Source organism: Capsicum annuum, chromosome 11, assembly GCF_002878395.1.
Source record: "Capsicum annuum cultivar UCD-10X-F1 chromosome 11, UCD10Xv1.1, whole genome shotgun sequence".
Classification (NCBI taxonomy): Eukaryota; Viridiplantae; Streptophyta; class Magnoliopsida; order Solanales; family Solanaceae; genus Capsicum; species Capsicum annuum.
This window is the reverse complement of record NC_061121.1, coordinates 232,938,515-232,963,324: the sequence shown is the minus strand read 5'-3', so window position 1 is coordinate 232,963,324 and position 24,810 is coordinate 232,938,515. Positions and strand designations below refer to the sequence as shown.

General features: G+C 35.5%; 3 protein-coding genes across 9 annotated transcripts; 2 read left to right on the top strand and 1 right to left on the bottom strand.

Moving 5' to 3' along the window:
* The first annotated feature begins 1,862 nt into the window (after positions 1 to 1,862).
* On the top strand, positions 1,863 to 11,846 carry LOC107847801 (serine/threonine-protein kinase GRIK1). 7 transcript variants are annotated; one of them, XM_047399953.1, is made up of 14 exons: positions 2,113 to 2,183; positions 3,231 to 3,359; positions 3,484 to 3,719; positions 4,315 to 4,613; positions 4,794 to 4,868; positions 4,954 to 4,998; positions 5,760 to 5,834; positions 6,054 to 6,141; positions 6,245 to 6,369; positions 8,820 to 8,915; positions 10,130 to 10,196; positions 10,325 to 10,440; positions 10,541 to 10,619; positions 11,294 to 11,846. In XM_047399953.1, the coding sequence occupies exons 4-14, from the start codon at positions 4,317 to 4,319 to the stop codon at positions 11,443 to 11,445; spliced, it is 1,215 nt and encodes a 404-aa protein (XP_047255909.1). In that variant the 5' UTR covers positions 2,113 to 2,183; positions 3,231 to 3,359; positions 3,484 to 3,719; positions 4,315 to 4,316; the 3' UTR covers positions 11,446 to 11,846. The 7 variants fall into 7 exon arrangements, with proteins under 7 accessions (XP_047255908.1, XP_016547784.1, XP_016547785.1 ...); XM_047399951.1 differs by having other exon boundaries at positions 4,207 to 4,613; XM_047399952.1 differs by lacking the exons at positions 2,113 to 2,183; positions 3,231 to 3,359 and adding an exon at positions 1,863 to 2,006.
* Positions 11,847 to 14,689: 2,843 nt separating this feature from the next.
* On the top strand, positions 14,690 to 17,084 carry LOC107847881 (F-box/kelch-repeat protein At5g60570). Its single transcript, XM_016692461.2, has one exon. The coding sequence runs from the start codon at positions 15,613 to 15,615 to the stop codon at positions 16,789 to 16,791; it is 1,179 nt and encodes a 392-aa protein (XP_016547947.1). The 5' UTR covers positions 14,690 to 15,612; the 3' UTR covers positions 16,792 to 17,084.
* Positions 17,085 to 21,610: 4,526 nt separating this feature from the next.
* LOC107847692 lies at positions 21,611 to 24,050 on the bottom strand. The gene has a single exon (XM_016692100.2). The coding sequence runs from the start codon at positions 23,246 to 23,248 to the stop codon at positions 21,851 to 21,853; it is 1,398 nt and encodes a 465-aa protein (XP_016547586.1). The 5' UTR covers positions 23,249 to 24,050; the 3' UTR covers positions 21,611 to 21,850.
* Between the last annotated feature and the right edge of the window lie 760 nt (positions 24,051 to 24,810).

Here is a 24,810-nt window from a genome sequence, read left to right as displayed (position 1 = left end):
GTTATTTGTTGGTGTTGTCATTCTTTTCTTCATTGTTTTCAGTATGATTTCTTCTCTACTTTGTGTGTTTTACTTGAGTCGAGTATTTATCGAAAAATAGTTTCTCTACTTTGAAAAGGTCTCAAGTAAATGATAGTCGAGGAACAAAGTATCAAAATATCCTAACATTTCACATTAAGAAATTACAAATCTCCATTTTTTTTACAAATAAATATTTCTGATGTATGACATTACAAACTTTTAAATATATGTAATTTTTCAAATGTTTATTTGTCCAATAAATTATCAATAATAATAACTAGCTAATCATAATCCTCCTGCATGATAAAAAATAATCTTTTCACATTAACCTAGTATGGGTCTATTTTTTTTATTTTTTTTTGTAGAATTTAAAATTTAGGTCCTTTTTTTTTGTAAAAATATAAACTTATGATAATTTTACCTTTTAAGTGAATTAGATTTTTTTTTTAAAAAAAAAATTGAGATTGAATTTTCGTTGAAATATCACTAACGAATATAAAATTTAAATTAAAACTTCAAAATTTATGATCAAATAGATGCTAATTGCTAGAAATTAGGATTAAATAATCGGTCCTCTCAAGAATAAAGTTCATATAAATACCATGGAATAAGCGAGAAAATTTACATTACACGTTTTAAATATATTCTAATATTATAAAATTATAAAATTTATAAAAATTAAATTACTTACTAATTAAAATCATGCACGATAATAATTTTATATTCGATATTGATTCATCCACACTTTCATTTTTCGTAAAAGATGGTTAGCTGTTTGCTGGTTGGAGATGTGCGAGCGATAACGTCCACATATAACTTCGTGAGATGAGCTCGACTAAATTACCTTGTTAAGAGATGTCAATACGATCTTAACGAGGTGAAGAGTGTTGTATCTGACATTCTTTTAATTCAGATTGGACGATGCAAGAATAAATTAATTAATTTGAATATACAACTAAATAACTAATTTATGTCATATTATGGCACGAACAGAAATTCATGTTAAATAACGATGAAATTCCTCCACGACTATTTATCTAACTCGTGTAAAATTATGGAACAAACAAAATTAACTAATTCAGAACTAATAAATTCACGTCAAATTATGGTGAGATTCTTCCATCGTTAACCAGTCGCAAATTCGAATCTTTTCAGCTAGTCCATATTAAAACATGGCGGGATTTCATTTCCGTTAATTAGACGTCACATATTTAAGTTCTCCTAACTAATTCATGATAAATTATAGTTAGATTTTATTACTGTTAATTACATATCGCAGATTTGAGTCCTTCTAACTAATTCATGATAAATTATGGCAAGATCCCATCACCGTTAGTTAGTTGTCGAAGTTTGATCGTGTCCTAACTGACTCACGTTAAATAACGGTAAAATTCCTTCACTATTATTTAACTAATTCATGTCAAATTATGGTTGAATCGTTCCCTCGTTAACCAGTCGCAAATTTGAATCCTTCCGACTAATTCATATTAAATTATGGCGGAATCTTATTATCGTTAATCAGATGTCACAGGTTTAAATCCTTCGAACTAATTCATGATAAATTATGGTGAGATTTCATTACCGCTAATTACATGTCGCATGTTTAAGTCCTTCTAACTAATCCATATTAAATTATGGCGGAATCTCATTACCACTAATCAGATGACACATGTTTAAATCATTCTAACTAATACACAATAAATTATGGTGAAATTTCATTACCTTTAATCTGATATGGCAAGTTTGAGATTTTCTAACTAATTCACGTTAAATCGTGATAAGAATAGAAAATTATTTCTAAAATTAAATTAACCCCATGAATTTGAATTTAGTCGAACCCAGTTATATCAATACTTGTTGGAAAACAAACAAACAAAAAAAAGTATTTAAGCAAAGTGTGTGTGTGTGTGTGATGTTAGCAGGGAGCTGGCTTTAAACTCCATAAAGTACATCTGTACAGTCAACTCTGGACACATCAACACTCTGTAAGGACCCTTTACCCACCCCTACCCCTACCCCCACCCCCACCCCCACCCCTTCTCAACAATCCCTAAAAGTTTGCTCCTATACCATTTGCCTCTTTGCTTTTTCCTTGTAAAAAATTTTACTAACATTGAACCACCAAATTTTGTTGAGCAAGAATGGATCTTTCTCAATTTTAGGTAATGGGGTTTTTGTATTAGAAAGAATCTTGAAAAAAGATTGTGTTTTTGATTATTTTTATATAAAGTTTGTTAGGAGAAAGATTGAAACTTTTGATGATTTTTTTTTTTGTTAATTCAAAAATCTTGAAAAAAGATTTGTGTTTTTATTTGTTTTTGATTAATTTTTATGAAAAATTGTTAGGAGAAAGATTGAAACTTTTGATGTTTTTTAGTTCCTTCAAAAATCCTGTTTTTTGGTTATTTTTATGAAAATTGTTAGGAGAAAGATTGAAACTTTTGATGGTTTTTAGTTAATTAAAAAATCTTGAAAAAATCTTGTATTTTTATTGATTGATTTTTTTTATGAAAATTTTATAGGAGAAAGATTGAAACTTTTGATGGTTTCTATTTAATTAAAAAAATTTGAAAAAAGATTGGGGTTTTATTGGTTTTTGGTTATTTTTATGAAATTTTGTTAGGTGAAAGATTGAAGCTTTGATGGTTTTGTATTTTTATTGGTTTTTGATTGTTTTTATGAAAACTTCTGATGGTTTTGATTTCTCCACAAAGAATGCAGGGAAAAGATTGTATTTTTATTGATTTTGATTATTTTTATGAAAAATTGTTTGGAGAATGATTGAAACTTTTGATGGTTTTGATTTCCTTCAAAGAGTTTTTTGAAAAAGATTGTATTTTTATTGATTTTGATTATTTTTATGAGAAATTATTGGAAGAATGATTGAAACTTTTTGATGGTTTTGATTTCCTTCAAAGATTTTTTGGAAAAAGATTGTATTTTTATTGATTTTGATTATTTTTATGAAAAATTGTTTGGAGAATGATTAAACCTTTTGATGGTTTTGTTTTCCTACAAAGAATCTTGGATAAAGATTGTATTTTTATTGGTTTTTGATGGTTTCTATGAACAATTGTTAGGAAAAATATCGTACTTTGATGGTTTTGATTTCCTACAAAAGAAGATTTTTTATTGTTTTTGATTATTTTTATGAGCAATTGTTTGGAGAATGATTGAACCTTTTGGTGGTTTTGATTTCCTCTATATAGCTAAGTTACGCGGACTTTTCACTTTCGATGCCACACGCGTGTCGGATTCTCAAGAAAGATACTACTTTTGGAGAATCCGGCATGCACCCATTGACAATTTTGAAGAGTCCGAGCAACATAGCTATACAGGTTTATGAATATACATATGAATGTATACGTTACGTTTAATCTATTTTTGCCTCCTGGTTGTCGTATCCAAGAATCAAGAATGTACATTATGTTTTCCTTTTGTTGATTCTTTCAATTGTGGCAGAGGTAAAAGCCAGTTGTTTGATGAGGCTCCAACGTTGGTGAGACGAATGGAAGATTCTGGCCTGACATTGATCTCTTGTCTGTTGTTATAATAAATTGGAACTCTCATGATGTCGTGGTTCAATCGGTCAGGAATCAATTTGATTAACTGCTTCTTTCATTTTGCTGAGTGGCATCCGATTGAATAACAAAGTTGAACTCGGGTGGATGCCCGAATAGCGTTTTCCTCTTTTTAAGGTTGTCATCTACATTCTTTTTCGATTGACATGTGTTTTTGACGTACATTGGCTTTTTTGAACAAATGACCATGTGGATGTTGGCTTAAAAGCCTTGAAGCGAGACTCAAAATGTGTTGAGCGCTTCGCCTTGCTTAGTGTGCGTTTCAGTGTCTTCATCAAAGTTCTAAGGCATACTTTTCCTTGCCAAAAGAGGCGACGCTAAACAATTGATATTTCACTTTATCATATATTTTTTTAAAAAAATTTCTTTGCTCATATATTTGTCATTCATTCTTATAATTATTGGTCTTTGATTGAAATATTTTTTTTTTCCTTTGTGCCTTTTTCACTAAAGCCCACGCTTTTGTTGCGTTTTTCACTTAAAGCCCCAACGGACTTTAGAACTTTGTTGCGCTTTTTTTTTGCTTTTGCTAACATTGGTTGGTTTATCATTTTGTTTTGTCTAGTTGATTGATGGTAATAAGAATTGTATGCTAATTTTTCAGGTTCTTGAATCAAATTGTTCGATTGTGTTGTATATTAGTGTACTCTATTGGACGTATTTCTGTTGTTTTGGATGTGTGTGACGATGCGTACTGTTGATGAAGTTACAGAAATGGGCTGCTGTGGATGTTTCGGATTCTCTTTTGCAAGAAAAACGGAAAAGGTAGGTAGGCCAAATAAGGGATGTAGGAGCAGCTGGTCACATGAGCCATTATTACGACAAGAGGAAGAAGAGGTGGAAGATGATGGCTTTGATAGTGGCGATATAATTGATACTGGTACTGAGGATGATGAAGTGTGTCATAGCCCCGTTAAACGTTCTGAAGAGATTCTCATGGATAGAGCTCGGAATGGGTTAATTTGCAGGGAGATTCCCGTCAAGGAAACACACAAACTCGTGCGCACAGAGGTAGTAGAAAGAAAATTCTTTCTGACGTTCGCTATGAAAATCCTGTGCTCATATAACTGACGCGTGGATGACTGGGATATACATTTGTATAAACAATCAGTAGTTTTAATTTATCATGAAGAGAAAAGGGGGGAGGTGTAACTTAACTGTTTTTCCGCTTCTGTTGTCTTTTTGGTTCAGGATGAAGATGGAAACAAGATGGTTAACGAATATGTCCGTGAATACAAAATTGGTTCTGGTAGCTACGGGAAAGTGGTGAGCTCAAAGATACTGATATAATCTTTCTTTTTGTCGGTTGGAGGTATAAAAGCTAACATCCGGTCACCTTGGAATGTCGCAGGTGCTTTATAGAAGTCACATTGATGGAAAACATTATGCCATTAAGGTAACTTTCTAACATATCCAGTTAGCATCAGGGAATTTACTTTAGTGTATTCTCTTGGTTGTGATATCTACCTAAATTAATTGTGTACTAATTGTATTCCCATGTCGGGGAATTTAAACGCTAGACGTTGAGGGTGGGATTTGAAGCTAAATTGTTTCCTTACTTAGTGATCGGAGTTTTTGCGTTGTAGTTCTCTTAAAGCGGTTCCGACTCAGGTTTTTGCTGTTGTATTTAGTGTATCTGATGAAGATTTTGGAGTTATGCTTTTGATAATTGCCAATCAGACTGCCCATTCCGATATATTCGTAGATAGATGTAAAGGATAATTAGGTAATTGAATTATTCTTTGTTAGGGACAATAGTATTTAGGGTCGTGGAGAAACAGTCGGAATAGGGAAGTGGACATTAGTGCAGGCAGTTTAGTTCGGAAAGATGTTCTCAAAAAGACAATAGTATTTAAGGCTGTGGAGGAACAGTCGGAAAAGGAAGGTGGACAATAACACAGACAGTTTAGTGTATGTGATTAAGATTTTGGGGTTATACTTTTTTGTAGATAGATCATGGATGTAAGGCGTAATTAGGTAATTGAATTACTCTATTCTAGGGACAATAGTATTTAGGGTCGTGGAGAAACAGTCGGAACAAGGAAGTGGACATTAACAAACAGATAGTTTAGTTCGCAAAGAACAGTTAGTGTTGTTATCAATGAGTACAGGTTTGCGTTGTTAAATAGTGATAGTGTTTGTTGTTATTGAATGCAGGCCTTTCACAAGTCTCATTTGTTAAAGTTGCGGGTGGCACCTTCAGAAACTGCTATGGGTGATGTTCTTCGTGAGGTATTGCGTTATTTCTTCCCTTGAGTTTGAATCCCCCTTTTTGTGGGTTATCGGCAACATTTATCCTGTAGCGTTAGCTCTTTGTCCACTGAATTGTTTATTTTTCTGTCCCGGAGTTTTTTAATGTGGTTTTTCCAAAGAAGTTCCTGAAAATGGATGACTTGATGACCTGACAATTACTTGATTATTGACGTCCATGTTGACTCTCTTCACTTTCAGGTTTCGATCATGAAAATGCTGTGCCATCCCAATATAGTTAATCTTATTGAGGTGATCGATGACCCAGAAACGGATCACTTCTACATGGGTATTATTACCTTGCCTTATCCAGATTCCTTTTTTGTGGAGTCGTCGAGCTTCTTGAATTATATGAATGCCAATAACTAACGTTTAATACTTATATGAAACAGTTCTCGAGTATGTGGAAGGAAAATGGGTTTGTGAGGATTCTGGTCCCCCGTGTGTTCTCGAAGAAAATAAAGCACGGAAGTACTTGCGTGATATAGTGTCTGGCTTAATGTATCTCCATTCACATGTAAGACCTGTGTTCCCGATCTGCTTCTAATAAATATATTTATACATGATTATTGCTTTTCAGTCATGACCTTCGTGGAGTACCTAAGTAGATCTTCAGGTCCTTTTGCGGCATAACTTGTACCCTTATGCTGAAAAAAGCTCACTTCCCGTTACTCCGTTCAGTTAATTATGTTATCATGGATTGTCATTTGAACTACATTCTAGTGTTTTACACCGAGTAAAGATATTAGTTATTTCTTCATTACTAAATCCAACAACGTAATTGCACTTCGCGCTTAAAGCCCCAACAGACCTTGGCGCTGTGCTTTTCGTCCTTGACTACACTGTTGCATCTTAATGTTTACAGACGGGGAATTGTTAATTATTTTGTCAATCAGGTTATAGCTCAAATCTCAATCACATTAGGAAGTCTTAGTAAATAGTAATCATCTTTAGTCAATCGGCTCTTGAAAATAGAACTTAACTCGGGATCCTTAACCCATTTCTAGGAAAAAGTTTTGCAAAGAATTGACCCAAGAAGGTCACGCTAATGCTATAAGTTTCTTGGTGACATATGGTACTTTCCCTTCTGTGTCTTCTAAGCTAAGATAGTCTTAGTTAATTAGGAAGGGCGATCACACCACCGGCGATCTCTATTAATATAAGGAAGGCTGGTGAAAAATCAAATTACGCAACTTGATTGACAATGTAAATCTATTTACATGTGATAATTTGTGTAGCCGAGTCACCACGATTTTGTTCGACTCCCTTCCTGGAGGATAGGTGGAATTTCAGTCTGTGCTGCTGCAGAATACTAGCGATCTCTTGCTTTGGGACCCTTCCTCTCACCCGTATTCTTATGAAATGGACGGGCCTTTTTTGTTAACTAACTGTATTCTTAATCACCAAAGTGCAATCAATACAAAGCCATAGCAAAACCGGCACTGTTTGCTATCTCAAATCAAGAACCCAAAAAGGAGAACAGCCTGTGCGTCAGCTACGTCAAAGATGAAGAAATCGGAAAAGATAACTATGTAGCAGTTGTTGTCTATGTTGCTCGGACTCTTCAAGAATGTCGATGGATGCCTGTCGGATCCTCCAAAAATAATGTAATTTTGAAGGATCCGACACGGGTGCGTCAAACATTTTTGGAAAGTCCGAGCAACTTAGGTTGTTGTAGCCTAACAGGAGCTCTAACATCAGAAACATAAGCTATCTCCCTTGCAATGCTGTCACCATTCCCGAAGACTTTCTCAAATATCCTTATGTTCCTTTCCATCCATAGTACATATACTACTTCAGCAAAGATCATTCCGAACACAGCTGGTTTTGGCGATTTGTCACAGCCACAGGAGATGGCCCAACACTGATATTGTTCCCAATCATCCCAGCCGACACTGTTTACAAGATTCTGGCCCATACTTGTTTGGTGAAGGAGCATTCAGTAAATTGGTGCTCTTTGGATTCAACAGACAGATTGCGTAGGGAACATGTTGGATACACTCTTATGTCCTACTTAATTAACCTATCAAACGTTAGCTTTTTACCATGAAAATGTAACCACATAGTAAAGAGGGATTTCGGTCGACATGATTATGGTACATTAGCATTTCCACCTCACATTAGGAAAATCCCCTAGCGGTTGGAGATAGACTTGTCTGATGATACTTCTTCCAGTCTTGAACTCGGGCTTCTAGCTGTGCTACGCTGTTCCTGGCTGCTATAATCATCCCCACACCTTTCAGCTGGCTTGATTACGTATAGCCATATCTAGTACCCTACCGCTTTTTATGTAAATAAGCCATATCCACCGTATCCAGAGTTTGTCCTGCTTGTTAGCTAAGTCCCAGCAAGTTTTAGCAATTGCAGCTTTGTTCCACAGCGGAGGTTTTGTCAGATTCAGTCCTCCTGTGACCTTAGGCATACAAATTCTAGACCAAGCTAGACTTTCTGGTTATCTCATTTGCCACAGACCAAATGTAACTCCTAAAATAACCGTCAATCATCTTACAGATTTCGAATGTCTTTTTCATTCCAGATGTAACTCCTACAATATACGAGCCTTCAGTTAGTTTATTCACTTATCGAAGACCAAATGATATCTGTTTCATTTTAATGGTTGTTCCATTGGCTAGTTGTTTACCTAGAGCTTAGGTGCCTTTGATATCTTTTTCGTTCCTAATGAGCATCCTTTTAACCTGAGAAAGAAGGACTGCGATGAATCCGAGTGATCTGCTTTACTCATAAAGCTGAAAAGGAATACTCTTACCAGCAGCGAAGTCCCAATCGAGTGTGGATTGCTTGCTTTATCAAGTAAACAAGGGTTTGAATCTTTGAATAAGGTGCCTCGTCTGGACATAATGAATCATGCATCAGTATTAATTTTAGGCTTATTGGACACCGTTGGTGTCCTTTGCATTCCCGATCCACGGATAATATTTTACCTATGTCCTTTCTTGTCTTGAACAGAATATTATACACGGAGATATCAAGCCGGACAATCTTTTAGTGACTGCCTCTGGCAGGGTGAAGATTGGCGATTTCAGTGTCAGCCAAGCTTTCGAGGTATGACCTCGTCTCAACAATATTTTTTTTATTTTTTTTTTCGAATTTCTTTCCCTAGTTGCTTGTAAACTTGTGATTAAAATTCTTGTGGAATAATTCAAGCATGTATATGGATAGAAATAGATAATTTTGGTTGTACACTTGAAGCAAATTAAAGGATATGTATATATACTGAAGTGTCTCATTTTCTCGATATCATAGTCATTAATCACAACTTTTCCCAAAAAGCACTTACTGAAATAATTTGTAATTCTGCCGACTTCTATAGTAGAATGAGTCAATTTAACTTGGAACTTCAAATTTTCATTTGGAAACATGCCAAGGAGATATTTGACGCGAAAATTCAGAAGAAGTTTACGTAGTAAAAAGAAGCAGAAGAATAAAAAGAAACCCCAAATGGCATGCATTAATATCAATTATCAAATACAAGGCATGGTTGTTTTAGATTCCGTCAAGTTCAATGAGGTCAATCGTTCTGTTTTGAAAACAAAGTACTCAATTTTTATCGACTTCTTTCTCCAAGAGAGTCTCTATACTGGTTTCGAAAGACAGTGCTGGCGTAGAAAGTTATTCAAAAGAGCTAGTGAGTGCATATTTTGACCCAAGTGGATAAGGACTTACAATTCTGGCCATTTGACTGCGTCAAGGGGGCGGGGTCACTTGGGCTCAGAGAGACTCTGAGACGTCAACACTCTTAATCAAAATATAGTCTGTTTTGTCATTGTCGTATCCAGAAAATTACATTTCGATCTTGACAAGCTTCATAGCAAATCCTAGTTTTCATCTAAATGGTGGTGCCCAACGCCAAGAGAACAATCAGTTGAGATAAACTAAGTATTTTCACCACCAACAACATCCTTATGTCATCCCACAAGTGGGATCTGAGGAGGGCATAGTGTACGGCTGTATGCGAACCTTAACCCCCCACCCACCTCAAGGATAGGTAGAGTGGCTCCGCAAACTAAGTATTTTCACCAATTAGAAATATCTTTTACCTGAAGTCTATTCTTGGATAAAGTTGTATTTCTCACTTTCACCGTTCATAGAGGTTGGTAGTCTTTATTTGAATGCACCTAGTCGGAATCATGTCCTAATGAGAGAAGGAATTTTGTTTGCTTGCATCCATTATTTTAAGTTGTTTTTGTTTATGTTTGATCCGTCTTATTCCTTTCCAGTATATTACCATCATTAATTTGAAATATTCATGTTTGTAGGATGATGATGATAAGCTTCGTCGATCTCCTGGCACTCCTGTTTTTACTGCTCCTGAATGCTGCGTAGGTAAGAGTTTTTCGTCCTGTTTGAGTACTGACATTTAAAATATCGTTGAACTTAGCAGATCCTAACTTGTTCGGGACTGAGGCTTAGTTGTTGTTGTAACTGAAGTGGGGTTTTTTCCATGTTAATAGGAGACCGATATCATGGAAAAGCTGCTGACACATGGGCGGTTGGTGTTACCCTTTATTGCATGATCTTGGGAAAATACCCATTTCTCGGAGACACTCTACAGGATACTTATGACAAGGTGCGAGTCTCCTCGTATTATCTGATGTTCTACAGTCATGCTCAAACGTTGAAGTTTTCTTGCATTTCTAACCGGGCCTTTATTTATTTTGCCTTTCCAGATAGTTAATAACCCCATCACTCTCCCCGATGATATGAATCCGCTACTGAAGAATCTAATAGAGGGGCTCCTCTGTAAAGGTTTGTCTCTCATCCCGCCTGATATCTTTATCATGCCATTTTCTGGTGGTGACAGTAGCTACTAAATATCGGCCCAGACCCCACTAAGTGGGAATACACTGGGTTTGTTGTTGTTGTTGTTGTTGAGCCGAGGGTCTATCAGAAAGTCTCTCCTTATCCCACAAAGATGGGGTAACGTCTGCGTACACCTCACCCTCCCCGGACCCACTTGTGGAAGTATATTGTTGGTAGCTACTAAATAAATGGTTTTCTTGAGCCGAGGGTCTATCGGAAACAACCTCCCTATCCCACAAAGGTAGGGGTAAGGTCTGCGTACACCTCACCCTCCCCGGAGCCACTTGTGGGAGTATATTGTTGGTAGCTACTAATTAACGGTTTTCTTGAGCCAAGGGTCTATCGGAAACAACCTCCCTATCCCACAAAGATAGGGGTAACGTTTGCGTACACCTCACTCTCCCCGGACCCACTTGTGGGAGTATATTGTTGGTAGCTACTAAATTAACGGTTTTCTTGAGCCGAGGGTCTATTGGAAACAACCTCCCTATCCCACAAAGGTAGGGATAAGGTCTGCGTACACCTCACTCGCCCTAGACCCTGCACTGTCGTTGTTGTTGGTAGGCGGTAGCTACTAAATTCTGTGCCTATTTTTCCTAACAAGAATTGCCTTTGCGCAGATCCAACACGAAGGTTGACCCTCGAAAGTGTTTCTCAACACATATGGATCATAGGAGATGAAGGTCCCATCCCTCAGTACTCGTGTTGGTGCCAGCGCCAAAAGTTGCAGAAAGACGTACAAGAAGGGAGCGCTGAGGATACTCCGACTTGATTTAACTGCAGATTGTTCTAGCATGATTATAATGTCCCGTTCTCTCTTCTAAGTACTGGTAGGGCGATAGCTATAGGATGTTCTCTTTCCTACAAATTGCACTTGCAGGAAGCAAAACAATACAGGCTATGGTAGAAAATGAGAGGTTCAAGTAAATTTTGTAGGTTTCCGTCATACTCAGGTGAGTACTGGTTCACTTATAACGACAGAAGGCGGCGTCGCGATATATTCTCGTTGTTTTTTTGTTGTTGTTGGTGATGGTGCAGTTCTATGTTTTGATACTTAGCAGAAAGGCAGCATATTTGGTTTTGTGGATATTTGTATGTTTTATTTGAAGAAGCATTTTGAGATGATAATGTATAGTTAAATTTAATTAAGTACTTTGTTATAGATGTTTAGTATCTGTCCCTCTTATCGCCTTTCGTCTATCGAAAATCACCGCTTTGTCTCTCACAATGTAGGCTTAAGGTTTGCGTACATCCATCCTCTACGCATCTCATTTGTGGGATCATGCTCGGTATGTTGCTGCGGTAGTAGTATGCGTACCTCTTATCGCCTTTCTTGAGCTGAGGGTCTATCAAAAACCACCTCAGTATCTCACTAGGGGTAAGGTTTGCCTATACGCATCCTGGATCTTATTTATCGGATCACACTCGGTATGTTGTTGCGGTAGTAGTATATGTCCCTCTTATCGCTTTTCTTGAGCCATGAATTTATCGAAAATAATTTTTCTATTTCTCACAGAGAAGGAGAAAGGTTAACAATACCCATCATCTTTTCGCTCTTCTTCAGCAAGGGATCTGTCGAAAACAATCTCTCTATATCTCGCAAGGTAGGAGTAAGGTTATCGTAAGACCATATATGGGGTCATTTATGGGATTGCGTTTAGTAGGTTCGTTGTGGTAGTAGTATATGTTCACCTTATCGCTTTTTCGAGTCGAGGATCAATTGAAAATAGTCTCTACTAACTCGATAGAGGCAAGTTAACGTTGTTGTACACTCGATCCTCCCTAGATTTCATTTACGGTTAGTAAGGGGTAAAAATAGATAGTAGCAGAGTAATGATAACAATACAAATACGTTCCAGATAAAACTCGACAACCTGTTAATCGTCTACCTTAATACTCGACTTTCATATCTTTCTATCTAAAATTATTTTTTCGAAAAACTACAAATATGCCATATCATGTCTGAATAAAAGAGAAAAGTTTATTACCAAATTAAGTAATTTTGGTATGATAAAAAAATGTATCAAAATGTTTATCAACTAAAAGTAAACTGAAAATGTATAACTGAAGTTCACATTTAAATAAATAAATCAATATATATATATATTCACACACAAAATACATTATTTTCATCATATTAATATGAGAATAATTGCAATTCAATGAATTTTTTAATATAACTTTTGAATTTTAAAATTTAAAATATTAATTTAATTTAAGAAATTAGTTAAATTGAATCTCGTAAAATAAAACTTGACAAGTAAAAGAAGACGGAATAAAATAATAATAGGGACAAAAGTGTAGTATCTACACTCAAATTTATAGGACCTTTTAAATTAAAAACTGCAAAAATGATAAGGTGACAAAAGCATATTTGACTTTTTCTTGGTGCTTATCCGATAATTACAAACTTCATTTACGTCAAAAATCCAAAAATAAATAAATAAAAACTTATAAAAATGATGTAGCTTAGCTATAAAAAGAAAAACAATATTAAATTTTTGAAACAAACTTCGATTTTATTATTATATGTTATTTTCTTTATTTTGATTATTATTTTATTTAGAGAAAAACATCTAGTATGTCGAATTATGACCAAATCTGCTATGACACACCAATTTTACGGGGTTCTATTACCCTTCTGAATAAATTTTAGCATATTTTTGTTAATCTGTTTAGCAATGTGACACTTTTTTAGTTGACGTGACACTTTTGACGTGAATCATTTTTATATAATAAAGGTGTCACATAAGCACAAATGAGTGACAATAGTACGATAAAATTGAGTTTAGAGAGTAATAGGATCTCTGTAAAGTTGAGGTGTGTCGTAGCAATTTTGTTCATAATTCGGAGAGTACTGAATGCTTATCTGTTTTATTTATGGGGTTATTATACGTTGTTCGAAGGGGGAGCTTGGAGTGAAGGAAAGCCATGGAGTAATCGAAAAAGTTGTTGTCGTGTAACTAGTTCAATATACTGTCGGAAACTATGCGTTACAAAAATGTACGATAAGATAGTGTACAATAGACCTTTATTTTTTGGTCCTTTCATATTCTTTGCTCGTTATACTCTACGTGATTTCGTCCTGATTATATTTCCTTTTCTTTATGATTATTATTTAACAAGTTTTTCTATCGAAGATCTATTACAAACGACCTCTCTATCGCATCAGCCAGAAATAAGACTAGATACACATCACTTTCTTCAGATCTCATTTGTGATCTCATTTGTGACACTACACTGAATACATACGTAGTTATCGTTATTGTTTGATAGTGAGTTTCTAAAAAACAAAAAATACAAAAAATAATATTCAATCAGCATTCTGTTTCAAACTAACTTGGAACAATATCAATTATGGAGAACAATAATAGTACATAAAATAATGTTTAAAAATTAGAATAATAATAATAATAATAATAATAATATAAAAAAAGAAAGGAACTTTAGAGTAACGATCCGAATAAAATTGCTGTCCTGTAATTAGATGGCCACGAGTTTAGGTCGCGAAAGCAATCCCTTATAGAAATGTAATATAAGGTAAAGTAACGTAAAATAGACTCTTACAATTCGATCCTTCTTCGGACCCCGCGCATAGGAGAAGACAGAGGCTTTTAGTACATCGAAATACTCTGTAATAATACTCCCATGGTTAAAAAAGAATGACTCACTTTCTTTTTTAATCTGTTTAAAAAAATAATTCTTTCCTTTTTTGGAAATGTTTCGAGTTTCAACTTTTCCTGTGCAATTTTAATATATAAATAACATTTTAGTACATTTAATATAATTATAATTTAAAATTATGAGATTTAAAAGTTTATTTTATTTCCTTAAATTCCGTATCAATCAAAATAAGTCGTTCTTTTTTAAACGGAGGGAGTAATAATAGTATAATATAAAAAAGGATGATTTTGCATAAAATCTCTAAAAACAGGGAAATAATACAATATACCAAAGATAAGGGACTAAAATCATAAATAAATAAAGTTTCCCTTTTCTTTTTATCAGTTTCCTATTCTATCGAAACCGACCCCTTCACTCATATTCTCTCTCTAAAAAAATTATCGTTCTCTCTCTAAAAACTCCGGCGAAATGGTCGCCGTTAATCATTTTCCGGCGAGTATTCCGGAGATATAGTCACCCCGAGATCCGATCGAAAAACACATTTTCACCGGCAACGGAGGTATCACCGCACCGGATTTTTTTCTCCGGTGAGATCCGATAAGTTTCCTTATCCGATTTGGATCCGAATTTCTATCCGTTTTACTTACCGAATAATTTGCTTCTACTTTCTGTCTCTTATATTCGTTACGAGTTATACGAGGAAGTTTAATTACTTAGAAAGTTATTCGATTCTATTTTGATTAGAGTTGCTAGAGTTTTTGCATGGTTAGTGAATAAACAAGCTGGAATTAATAGAAAATTGTCGGTTTATTAATGGTTAGTTAATAAACGAGGTGGAGTTAGAGAATTTTGATGTTGTAATTGTTGGTTTATTGATGGATAATTGATAAACGGGCTGGATTTGATAGAGAATTCGGTGTTGTGATTCTAAGTTTATTGATTGATAGTTAATAAACGAGCTGGAGCTAATAGAGAAGTTGTAATTGTTGGTTTATTGATGGATGATTGATAAACGAGGTGGAGTTGGTTGAGAATTCGATGTTGTGATTGTGAGTTTATTGATTGATAGTTGATAAACGAGCTGGAGTTACTAGAGAAGTAATTGTTGGTTTATTGATGGATACTTGATAAACGAGCTGGAGTTGATAGAGAATTCGATGTTTTAGTTGTCGGTTTATTGATGGATAGTTGATAAACGAGCTGGAGTTAATGGAGAATTTGATGTTTTGAAGGGAAAGTGTTTGGTTATTTTGTGTTTTCACGAATAAATTTTGCGGCTTTTTTGTTTGGAGTGTGATTGCTTGGTGTAATTGTTATGGATTCCGAAAGTAAGAAGTCGAAGAAAGAGTTTGTTTGTTACAATAAGGTTAACCATGAGGAAGATGAGAAGGGGAGTAGAATGGGGTTAGAAGAAGGAGATGATGATGGTTGTTGCAAATTTAGATCAAGTGATTCACTTCTTCCGGGGCTACATGATGATGTTGCTTTAGCATGTCTTGCTTGGGCTTCTAGATCAGATTATGCTTCGTTGTCGTGCTTGAATGCTAGGTTTAATTCACTAGTCAAGAGTGGTTATTTATATGATTTGCGGAGGCGGTTAGGTGTTGTTGAACATTGGGTTTATATGGTTTGTGATCCTCGAGGTTGGGAAGGGTTTGATCCTTTCAGAAATAAATGGTTGAGGTTGCCGAAAATTCCTTGTGATGATTGTTTTAATTATGCAGATAAGGAGTCGTTAGCTGTTGGTAGTGAACTACTGGTTTTTGGCCGTGAGTTGTTTGATTTTGCTATATGGAAATACAGTTTGATTCAAAACAATTGGGAAAAATGTGAAGGGATGAATCATCCTCGTTGTCTATTTGGATCCGGTAGTCTTGGTTCGATTTCTATTCTCGCAGGGGGTAGTGATAAGAATGGAAATGTACTAAAATCTGCTGAGCTTTATGATTCTTTGACCGGTAGATGGGAAATACTGCCAAACATGCACTCTCCCCGTAGATTGTGCTCTGGCTTTTTCATGGACGGAAAATTTTATGTGATCGGTGGGATGACTAGCCCTACCGATTCATTGACTTGTGGGGAAGAGTTTGATCTACAAACGAGGAAGTGGAGGAAAATTGAGGGCATGTATCCAAATGTCAATAGAGCTGCTCAGGCACCTCCTCTTGTTGCAGTTGTTAATAACCAACTATATGCAGTTGAATATCTAACCAACATGGTGAAGAAGTATGACAAGGAAAAAAACTCGTGGGAGGTATTGGGAAGACTTCCTGTGAGGGCTGATTCTTCGAATGGTTGGGGTCTTGCTTTCAAAGCTTGTGGTGAAGAACTTCTTGTGATAGGCGGGAACAGGGGTCCAGAAGGTGAAGCTATTATATTGAATTCTTGGGCACCAAAATCAGGGTGTAAAGACGGCATCTTGGATTGGAAGGTCATCGGCGTGAAGGAGCATTCTGGGGTCTTTGTATACAATTGTGCCGTGATGGGTTGTTGAGAAGTTCATCCAACCAAATGGATAAAAAAGTCACTCTTTTCAACCGTTGTTTTTAGCGTAATTCCAACACAATTGTTTGATTTATTAGCATTTGTTTTTATTTCGTTATCCAATTTAACATCTTTCAGGTGTTTGAGATAATCAATCAATCTAAGCTAAAACATCTTCCCCTTTCGGAATTTGCTTCCAAGTTTCGGTTTTCAGTGTTCGCCTTGTTCATTGAGTTCATATGGTTGATTGACTGATCTACAGGATACTAAAATAATGGATATTTTTCGTCTTATGGGTTTGAATTTCCTTTCCTGAGCCTTCTTTAAATTATCTGTATCTGTAGTACTTATATTTCTGTCTTTGGTGACTTGTTCTCAAGACTTGTCTTATTGGTCTGATTCTACATTTGAGTGAAACGTAGACTTGTTCTGCGCGACGAAGGAGTCATCATTAGCTCACTTGTATTGGTTTAGTTTTTCGACCATAAAAGCGTAGAAACAGACTCATTTGTAGGGATCTGGGGATGAACTTGAAATCATGTTTTAAGTTGAGCTTCTTGTTTCTCTTCAATGGTGAACCTACATGGTTCAAAAGGGTGTTCAATTATATCCCCTTTATTGGAAATTATACTACTATGCATTCAGGGTAAAAACATCGTTTTTACTTTTTTTAGTATGATGATGATGTGTTCGAATGATGAAAGAGGGATTCATATAGTCGATCCCAACTTGGGATTAATGCATAGTTCTTATCGTTGTGGTGAGAAGTAACTAATAACATCATTTTACTTTTTTAGTATGATGACGATGTGTTTGAATGATGAAAGGGGGATTCATAGAGTCGATCCCAACTTGGGATTAAGGCATAGTTCTTATCGTTGTGGTGAGAAGTAACTGATACCTTATGGAATTAATCGAGATGTGTGCAATTTGGCTAAAATAATCTACATCTCAAGTTCCAAGACCTGAATAGACACAGAAAGAAGAGCAGTACACTGTAGATATATATTTGTTAAATTCATTAGTGTGAATTATGCACTTGTCCTCCACTCAAAAAACAAATTTTGGAATTCTATTCTTTTTTTTTTTTTCTGAGGACCAAAAAAGATTAATCAGCAGTAAAAGTACCATTTATTTTGTTATTTTTCTGACACAAATTGATGCGCACTGGATCTTTTTTCTAATTGTTTTACTGAAACAAAGTACAACTCAGTAAGCATCTTTGCTTTCAAACACAAAATATACCCAAAAGAATATTCTTGGAAAGAAACTCTTCAACTTGGGGTTGTTTTTTTGGAAAATAAGTTATTCCTAATCTCGGGATTAGTTATCTTGAAATTTGTTATCCCACCTTCAAAGAGGGATAAAAAAAAATTACAATCTCGGGATGAGTTCATGCATTTCGCTCCAACCAAATATGGGATAAGTTCCTCTTCTAAATTAATTTCGAGATTAATTATTCGTATGTCTCCTACCAAATAATCCCTTAGTTCACTTATGGAGGTTATTTTCACCTTGTTTCGGATATTTTTAATCTTAATTTTATCTCTTCTAATATACATATATATTAGTCTCAATATCTTTATTTTTGCTATTTTCATCTGTTGAACGTGTGAGTTCTTGACCGATTACACTCAGTTTCATGCAACATAAACAAATACTAACATCAAAATTAAAATAACCAAAATTGGGCTAAGTTTGCAATGTAAATGCCACCTAACCGTAAATTGAATTACTTGGGTTGTAATGAAAACCATGAATGAAGTCTTTTTTTTTTTTAGCTTTTGTAATTAAAAAATAATCACTTACAAGAAAAAAATTACTTATTTTTCAGAAAAAATGTTAGGTGATTTTTTTCATATGTCTAAAGTTTGATAGATAAAATTGTGCGATAATTTGTGTTGATGAGAGAAGTGGCAAATACTGATAGAATAATCAAGTTATGTGCAAACTGATTTAGACGACATTATTTAAATAAACTCATGTTTTTGAAATCTTTTCACATTTAACTTATCTTTAAATCTTTTACAACAATTCTAAACAAAAACATTGGATGGATCCATGGGATCTCTTATAGGTGTCACTAAATTTCATTTAAACAGTCGAACTATAAGTATTATATTTTCATCAAACATCTAGACCTATTAAACATTTCTTGCTCAAATTTTGAAAAAGCTTATGTACGTCACTTTTAAGCACCCACTATGTACATAAGAATCAGAGACGGAGCCAGGATTTCAATGAAGGGGGTTTCATATTCAAAGAAAACTTAGGATTTCAACTAAGGGGGTTCCATATTCAAAGAAAACTTAGTCGAAGGGGGTTCAACACCTACTATAATCACATAAAAAATAATTTTAATTATGTATAAATAGTATATTTTTTCCTCGAAGCGAACCCCGAATAGAAGGGTGGCTCCACCCTTGATAAGAACGCTTTATCTTCAGGTGCTTGATCAGAATATATCGTAATCTGAGGGTCCAAATAAACTTTATCAGAAGAGGTTATCAATGAATTCCGCCAAATCATTTTTTATGTATAGTTAATTATTTAAAATTCCAAGAAAACAGATGTAAGGAAAAAAAAAAAAAAAACTGGAATATTTGTTGCAGGATTTGGTTTATTGTGATGGGAGTATTTATATCTATGCACATGTACTATACAGTATAGTAAAGAGGAATTACTATTAATTTTTTTATAAAAAGAAGAAGAATCTAACTTTATTTTATGTGAAGGGTATGGTTATTTGCAGAAATTGTGGGACTCATGTGACTTTACTGATTTTTCTAGAAAAAGCCAATGCCTAATTTGGCAATTTTGCCCCCATTTTGACATGTCATTTATAGCCCATTTTAGGGGAAAACGGAAAGCAAATCCCACTCCTTTTGGGTGTTGTGCGGAGGTTTCGAACATGAGTCTTGAAAACGTAAAAAATTCTACGAGGAGCATCGCCTCCAGAGATGAATCGATCCTACAATAGTGAAATGCGAATTAGTCGAGTTTCAATACACATATCGAGCACTGGGTGCGAAATAAAAAAGATTGTACATATTGAAGGGATAGCGATACTAAAGTAAACACTCCTTTATGGGGTTGTTTGATTCCTCCGTCTTTAATCAGAGGTTTCGAATGTAAGTCTTGAAAACGTAAAAAATTTCATTGGGAGCGTCGCCTTCGGAGAAAATCGATCCTACAACAGTGAAATACGAATTAGTCGAGCTTCAATGCAGATATCGAACACTAAGTGCGAAATAAAAAAGATTGTACATACTGAAGGGGCAACGATACTAAAGTTATTTACGTGTGACTTATAAATCATGGATTCGAATCATGAAAGCAATTACTAACACTTGGGTAAAATTAAGTGCTAATTTACAAATTTAAAAGTACTAATTTTTCTATGACTGATAGTTTAACAGTGTCATATAGGAAAGAAAGCTTATATCTACAGTAAAATAAGACTATTATTATTCAATTTTAAAACAAAACAATAAAAAAAATTTGCATATATCGTCAAACTTTTCTATAACTGTGTTTTATTCGATATCTTTTGACTGCTATAGTAAATTGTGATCACAAAAATAACACAAAATTAAAGATTTGGTGATCTTAATTATTTTCTTATATTCTCTCTCACAGATCGTTATCGCAGTTAATTCTTATCCTCGGAGCTATAAATTAAAGCCATATAAAAAAAAAAAATTGCAAATTTATGAATTAATGTGCTTGTAAATTTTGTGAATTTTCATCTATGCTAGTAGAAAAAGTCCGATTTACGCGCAACTCAACTATTTCATGAGCACCTGCTACCTGTCAGCTCCACCTTGGAGTGGGTTGGGCCATATTAAACTTTTGGGCTGAATACCTAAGGCTCCATTTGGGTTATTGGCCCAAAAATTGAGTGAGATTTGGATTGGATCACAATGTAGTTCCTCCACGTCTCTGTTCTTCGGGTGAACACTTTGTGGCGAGCATTTTGTACCAGCTCAAAATGCAATAACTGACAAACCACACATGAGATGTAAAACCGCACTAGGCAAGCTAATGGTTGAGCGACAGACAAGGGGGGCTGAATTCGATCTAAGGTCTTCTACATGGGCTCTTATGATATTTGTTACTCTCTTTTATATAGTATAATTGCAAGTCGTAACTCGATTAGTGCTACGAGGTACATGTTATCTTTTACCAGCACAGATATCGAACAACTCTGTCCACCAAAGCTTGAAGAGATAGGCCAAAAAACCACCAAGACTCGAAGAGGTGGTTTTTGCTTCCGTTGAGATTTAAACTTGAGACCATTGCGCCACACCCTTAGATATATTTTCTTGATTTCTTTTAATAACCACGATGTCTCGGATTCATGCGCACCTCAACTAATTTCACGATGATATCTGTTACCTCCCACCAGCACAGAATATATTTTCTTTATTTTCCTAACAATCTTGAATATTGACTAAATATAACCATCATCATCAACAGCATACCCAATGTATTCCCACAAAGTGGTGTCTGGAGAGGGTAAAGTGTACGGTACGCAGTCCATACCACACTGCCTCAGATAAAGTAGAGAGGTTGTTTCCGATAGAAAATATAACCATCAAGCAACCAAATTAAAACAAATGTGACAAATTTTGCAAAAAGGCAACCACATGATACAACAACAACAAACCCAGTGTATTCCCACAGCGTGGGGTCTGGGGAGGGTAACATGTACGCAGTCATTACCGCTACCTCCGAAGAAGTAGAGACGGTTGTTTCCGATAGACCCTCGGTTCAAGATAAAGGATTGGCAACCACATGACACAATCACAATAAAACATAGTAATAGATTTTAGAACACACAACACATATTTCCTCCATATATAGACTTTAAAGAGGAACTTACAAACACACAACTCACATACACAAGACATAACAAGTGCAGCTCCAGAGGGGAGAAAGGAAGATAAAAGTTTCAACTTTCAACCTACAACAACCTCCCCTCTATTTATTCCCAAACATGACAAACTAAAGCAAAAGTTTAAGAAAAGACAACAACATAAATATGCACCAAACACTTGACAAAACTCTTAGTCTCCCCACCATTGATGAGCAAAGACACCACTTCTCCTCAGAGTTTTGATAAGGCTGATGCAGTCGGCAGCCGAGCAACGAAGGAACAGTTCATCGATATGGCATATCGATCCAGTTTTGAATAGTTCCGCTAGAATGTTTAGCTCTGCTGCTCTAGCATTCATCATGAGGACGACGTAATCTCCATCTTCAACTGTTTCACTAAACCAGTGAATAAAGTCGAATCCTTCATGATCTAGCGGCGCGCTCAAAAATTCGTCAGTGTCAACATATGCCAAAGGATCCTCTCCGGCGACAGCGAGTCCTGGATGGTATACAAAGTTAATACCAGGATTCTTCACATACAAAGATAGGGCAGAGGTGTTGTGATCAATGACGAAAACGTTGAACAAGTGGTGAGGGATCGGATAATGAGGCTTGAACATTCTTGCAAGAGTTGTTTCTACGAATTCCCCAGCACCAACGTTGATATACACCAGTTTGTTCCTTGTTGAGATGTTCATGAACTTGGGCAAGTACGAGATTTGCGTCTCAAACTGTCCAACCTTCTTTTCCACGAGTGGCTCAAGGTACTTCAAGTATGGCTTGTTGTTCGCGGTGGAAGGACAATTAGCAGGCAGCACATAATGCTCGAGAGAATCAACAATCTCTGATCGTTTCTTGAATATCACTAGGGTATAGGCGCCAACTCCGCATACGTGAACAACATCTGAACTCTTCAAGAACGACGCAACTGGAGTAGCAGACCTTATCAAGTTGCCTTTTATCAAGTTTCCCGCGTAGAAACTACTAGAACCCACAAGCAGCGCACCGGTGCCCCCTGGACGTAAGACACGCTCAATCTCAAGCACCATAAGAGCTGGAACAGTAACTTTATCCAAATCCCTCGAAAACACAAAGTCAAAAGAACTATTCTCATGATCAAGCTCATACACAAATCTTCTCCATATAAGAGAGAAATACGGGTGTGCATCAACACCAACAACATTCAACAGCCCCAATTCTTGCAGCACCAAAGCTGCATTCGACGATTTCTTCCCAACACACAATGCATTACAATTCAATCCCAAGAATCCCCTTCCCATCATCTCCTTAAACACATTCTTGGTCAAATTTTCATCGTCACGCCTCATCAACGACGCCCCAAACATCGGAAACCCCAATCCAAATACCGGTTTAAACAACCCGGTGATGCTCACATACTGATCATTATCCCCAAAGTTCAAAGGGCATACACCAAAATTCAACACCATAGGCTCAGAGTTCTTAATCATATGTGCCATTTGAACAAATGACACAACAATCATAACAGCTACAAACAAGAACCCTTTAACAATCAAACGTTTCACTAATGATCCATGAACTATTTGCCATTTCAAGACCTTCATATCCATTTTTTTCAACTTTATACCTCAAAAATTTCAAATCTTTCCAATTATATCAAGATCTATAAATAGCAAGTTAAGCTAAAAACAACAGATTTAAGCCAACAAAAACAAGAAATACAAAAAGATTAACGAGTACAAAACCTGGAAGAAGTGTGATTTCCACCCACCAGTAATACTATTGGCATTTGACATCCAAGAAACATCCTTTTAGGTACCCTTTCCCCCATTTGTTCGACCCGTTTATGACCCATCATAGAACCCGAATTCATGACCCGAAATTGAACTCGACCCGGTTCATATTTTCACATAAAAATCGAATTTACATAATAAAATTTCAATTCAAGAACTGAAAAAACACTGAAACTTTGGGATCCAAGCAAAACCCGAATTTATGACCCGAACTTGAGCTCGACCCACTTCATATTTTTCACATAAAAATGCTACATTAATCAAAAAATGCAATTCAAGAACTGAAAAATGAACCCCAAGAAGTGAAAAAGTCTGAAACTTTTCAGATCTAAGCAAGACCCTTTTGGAAACCCGAATTTATGACCCGAAATTGAGCTCGACCCGGTTCAAATTCACATAAAACTGCTAAATTTGTGAAAAAAAAAGGTACCCCAAGAAGTGAAAAATGGATGAATATTAGTGAAAGTTTAGGGATCCGTGAAAGGAAAAAGAGTGTGTGTGAAGTGATGAAGTAGGAAGGTGGACTAATAAGGAAGAAGATGAATTGCACTAGAAAGTTTAGCTCTTTGTCCTTATCCACCACGTGTCAAATGATGATTGGCTTGTGAGTTTGGGTGGTTGGGGGGGGGGGGGGGGAGTTGTGGTATTATTGAATTGGTTGGATTTTGGGTTTATATGGGTTTGTGTCATCTAGGAATAGTTTTATCTTAGATCAAACAACCTAAATTTCCACAGTTTAAAGTTTAATTAGAGAATATTTTGATATTTATATAATTATTAAAAATTTTAATTTAAAACTATTAAGATACATAATTAACTTTTGATATATCCAATATGAAAGAAAGCAATCGAGTATTTTAAAGGTCATATTATGCACAGAATTTGGAGAAGGACCTCACCATAAAAGTGTATTGTACGCAGTCTTACCTTGTATTTCTGCTAGAGATCGTTTTCAAAATCCGTGACCAGATACGTCCAACACAAAGTTACATTTTTTTCTTTTTAAAAATATATGATTAACTTTCGATATGTTTTTTTTCAATTTTAAATCTGTCAAGACACATCATATATATTCCTTTGTAAAGATACATAATTAGTTTTTGATATATTTTTTCTAATTTTGAGTCTATCAAAATATATAATTAACTTTGTAATACATTTAATGAAGATATATAATTAATTAAAAAATTATAATTATTCTATAAGAATAGAAATTTGTGTAAATACAATAATCAACACGGGTTGTGGTACAGCGGATGAGATTGCTCCATCCTTAATCAGAGGTCGAGGGTTCGATGCGGGGCATGGAGAAAACTTTGTTGGGAGTGCTATTCCCCAAATGAGGCCCTACTCAGTACGAATCTTGATTAATTGAATTC

Excerpts from the sequence above, each read along its gene's own strand:
- LOC107847692 (XM_016692100.2), bottom strand. The coding sequence starts at position 23,248 with ATGGATATGAAGGTCTTGAAATGGCAAATAGTTCATGGATCATTAGTG.
- LOC107847881 (XM_016692461.2), top strand. The coding sequence starts at position 15,613 with ATGGATTCCGAAAGTAAGAAGTCGAAGAAAGAGTTTGTTTGTTACAAT.
- LOC107847801 (XM_016692298.2), top strand. The coding sequence starts at position 4,278 with ATGTGTGTGACGATGCGTACTGTTGATGAAGTTACAGAAATGGGCTGC. Across the intron at positions 6,142-6,244 it reads AACGGATCACTTCTACATGG|TTCTCGAGTATGTGGAAGGA; the intron begins GTATTATTACCT and ends TATATGAAACAG. Across the intron at positions 10,620-11,293 it reads AGAGGGGCTCCTCTGTAAAG|ATCCAACACGAAGGTTGACC; the intron begins GTTTGTCTCTCA and ends GCCTTTGCGCAG.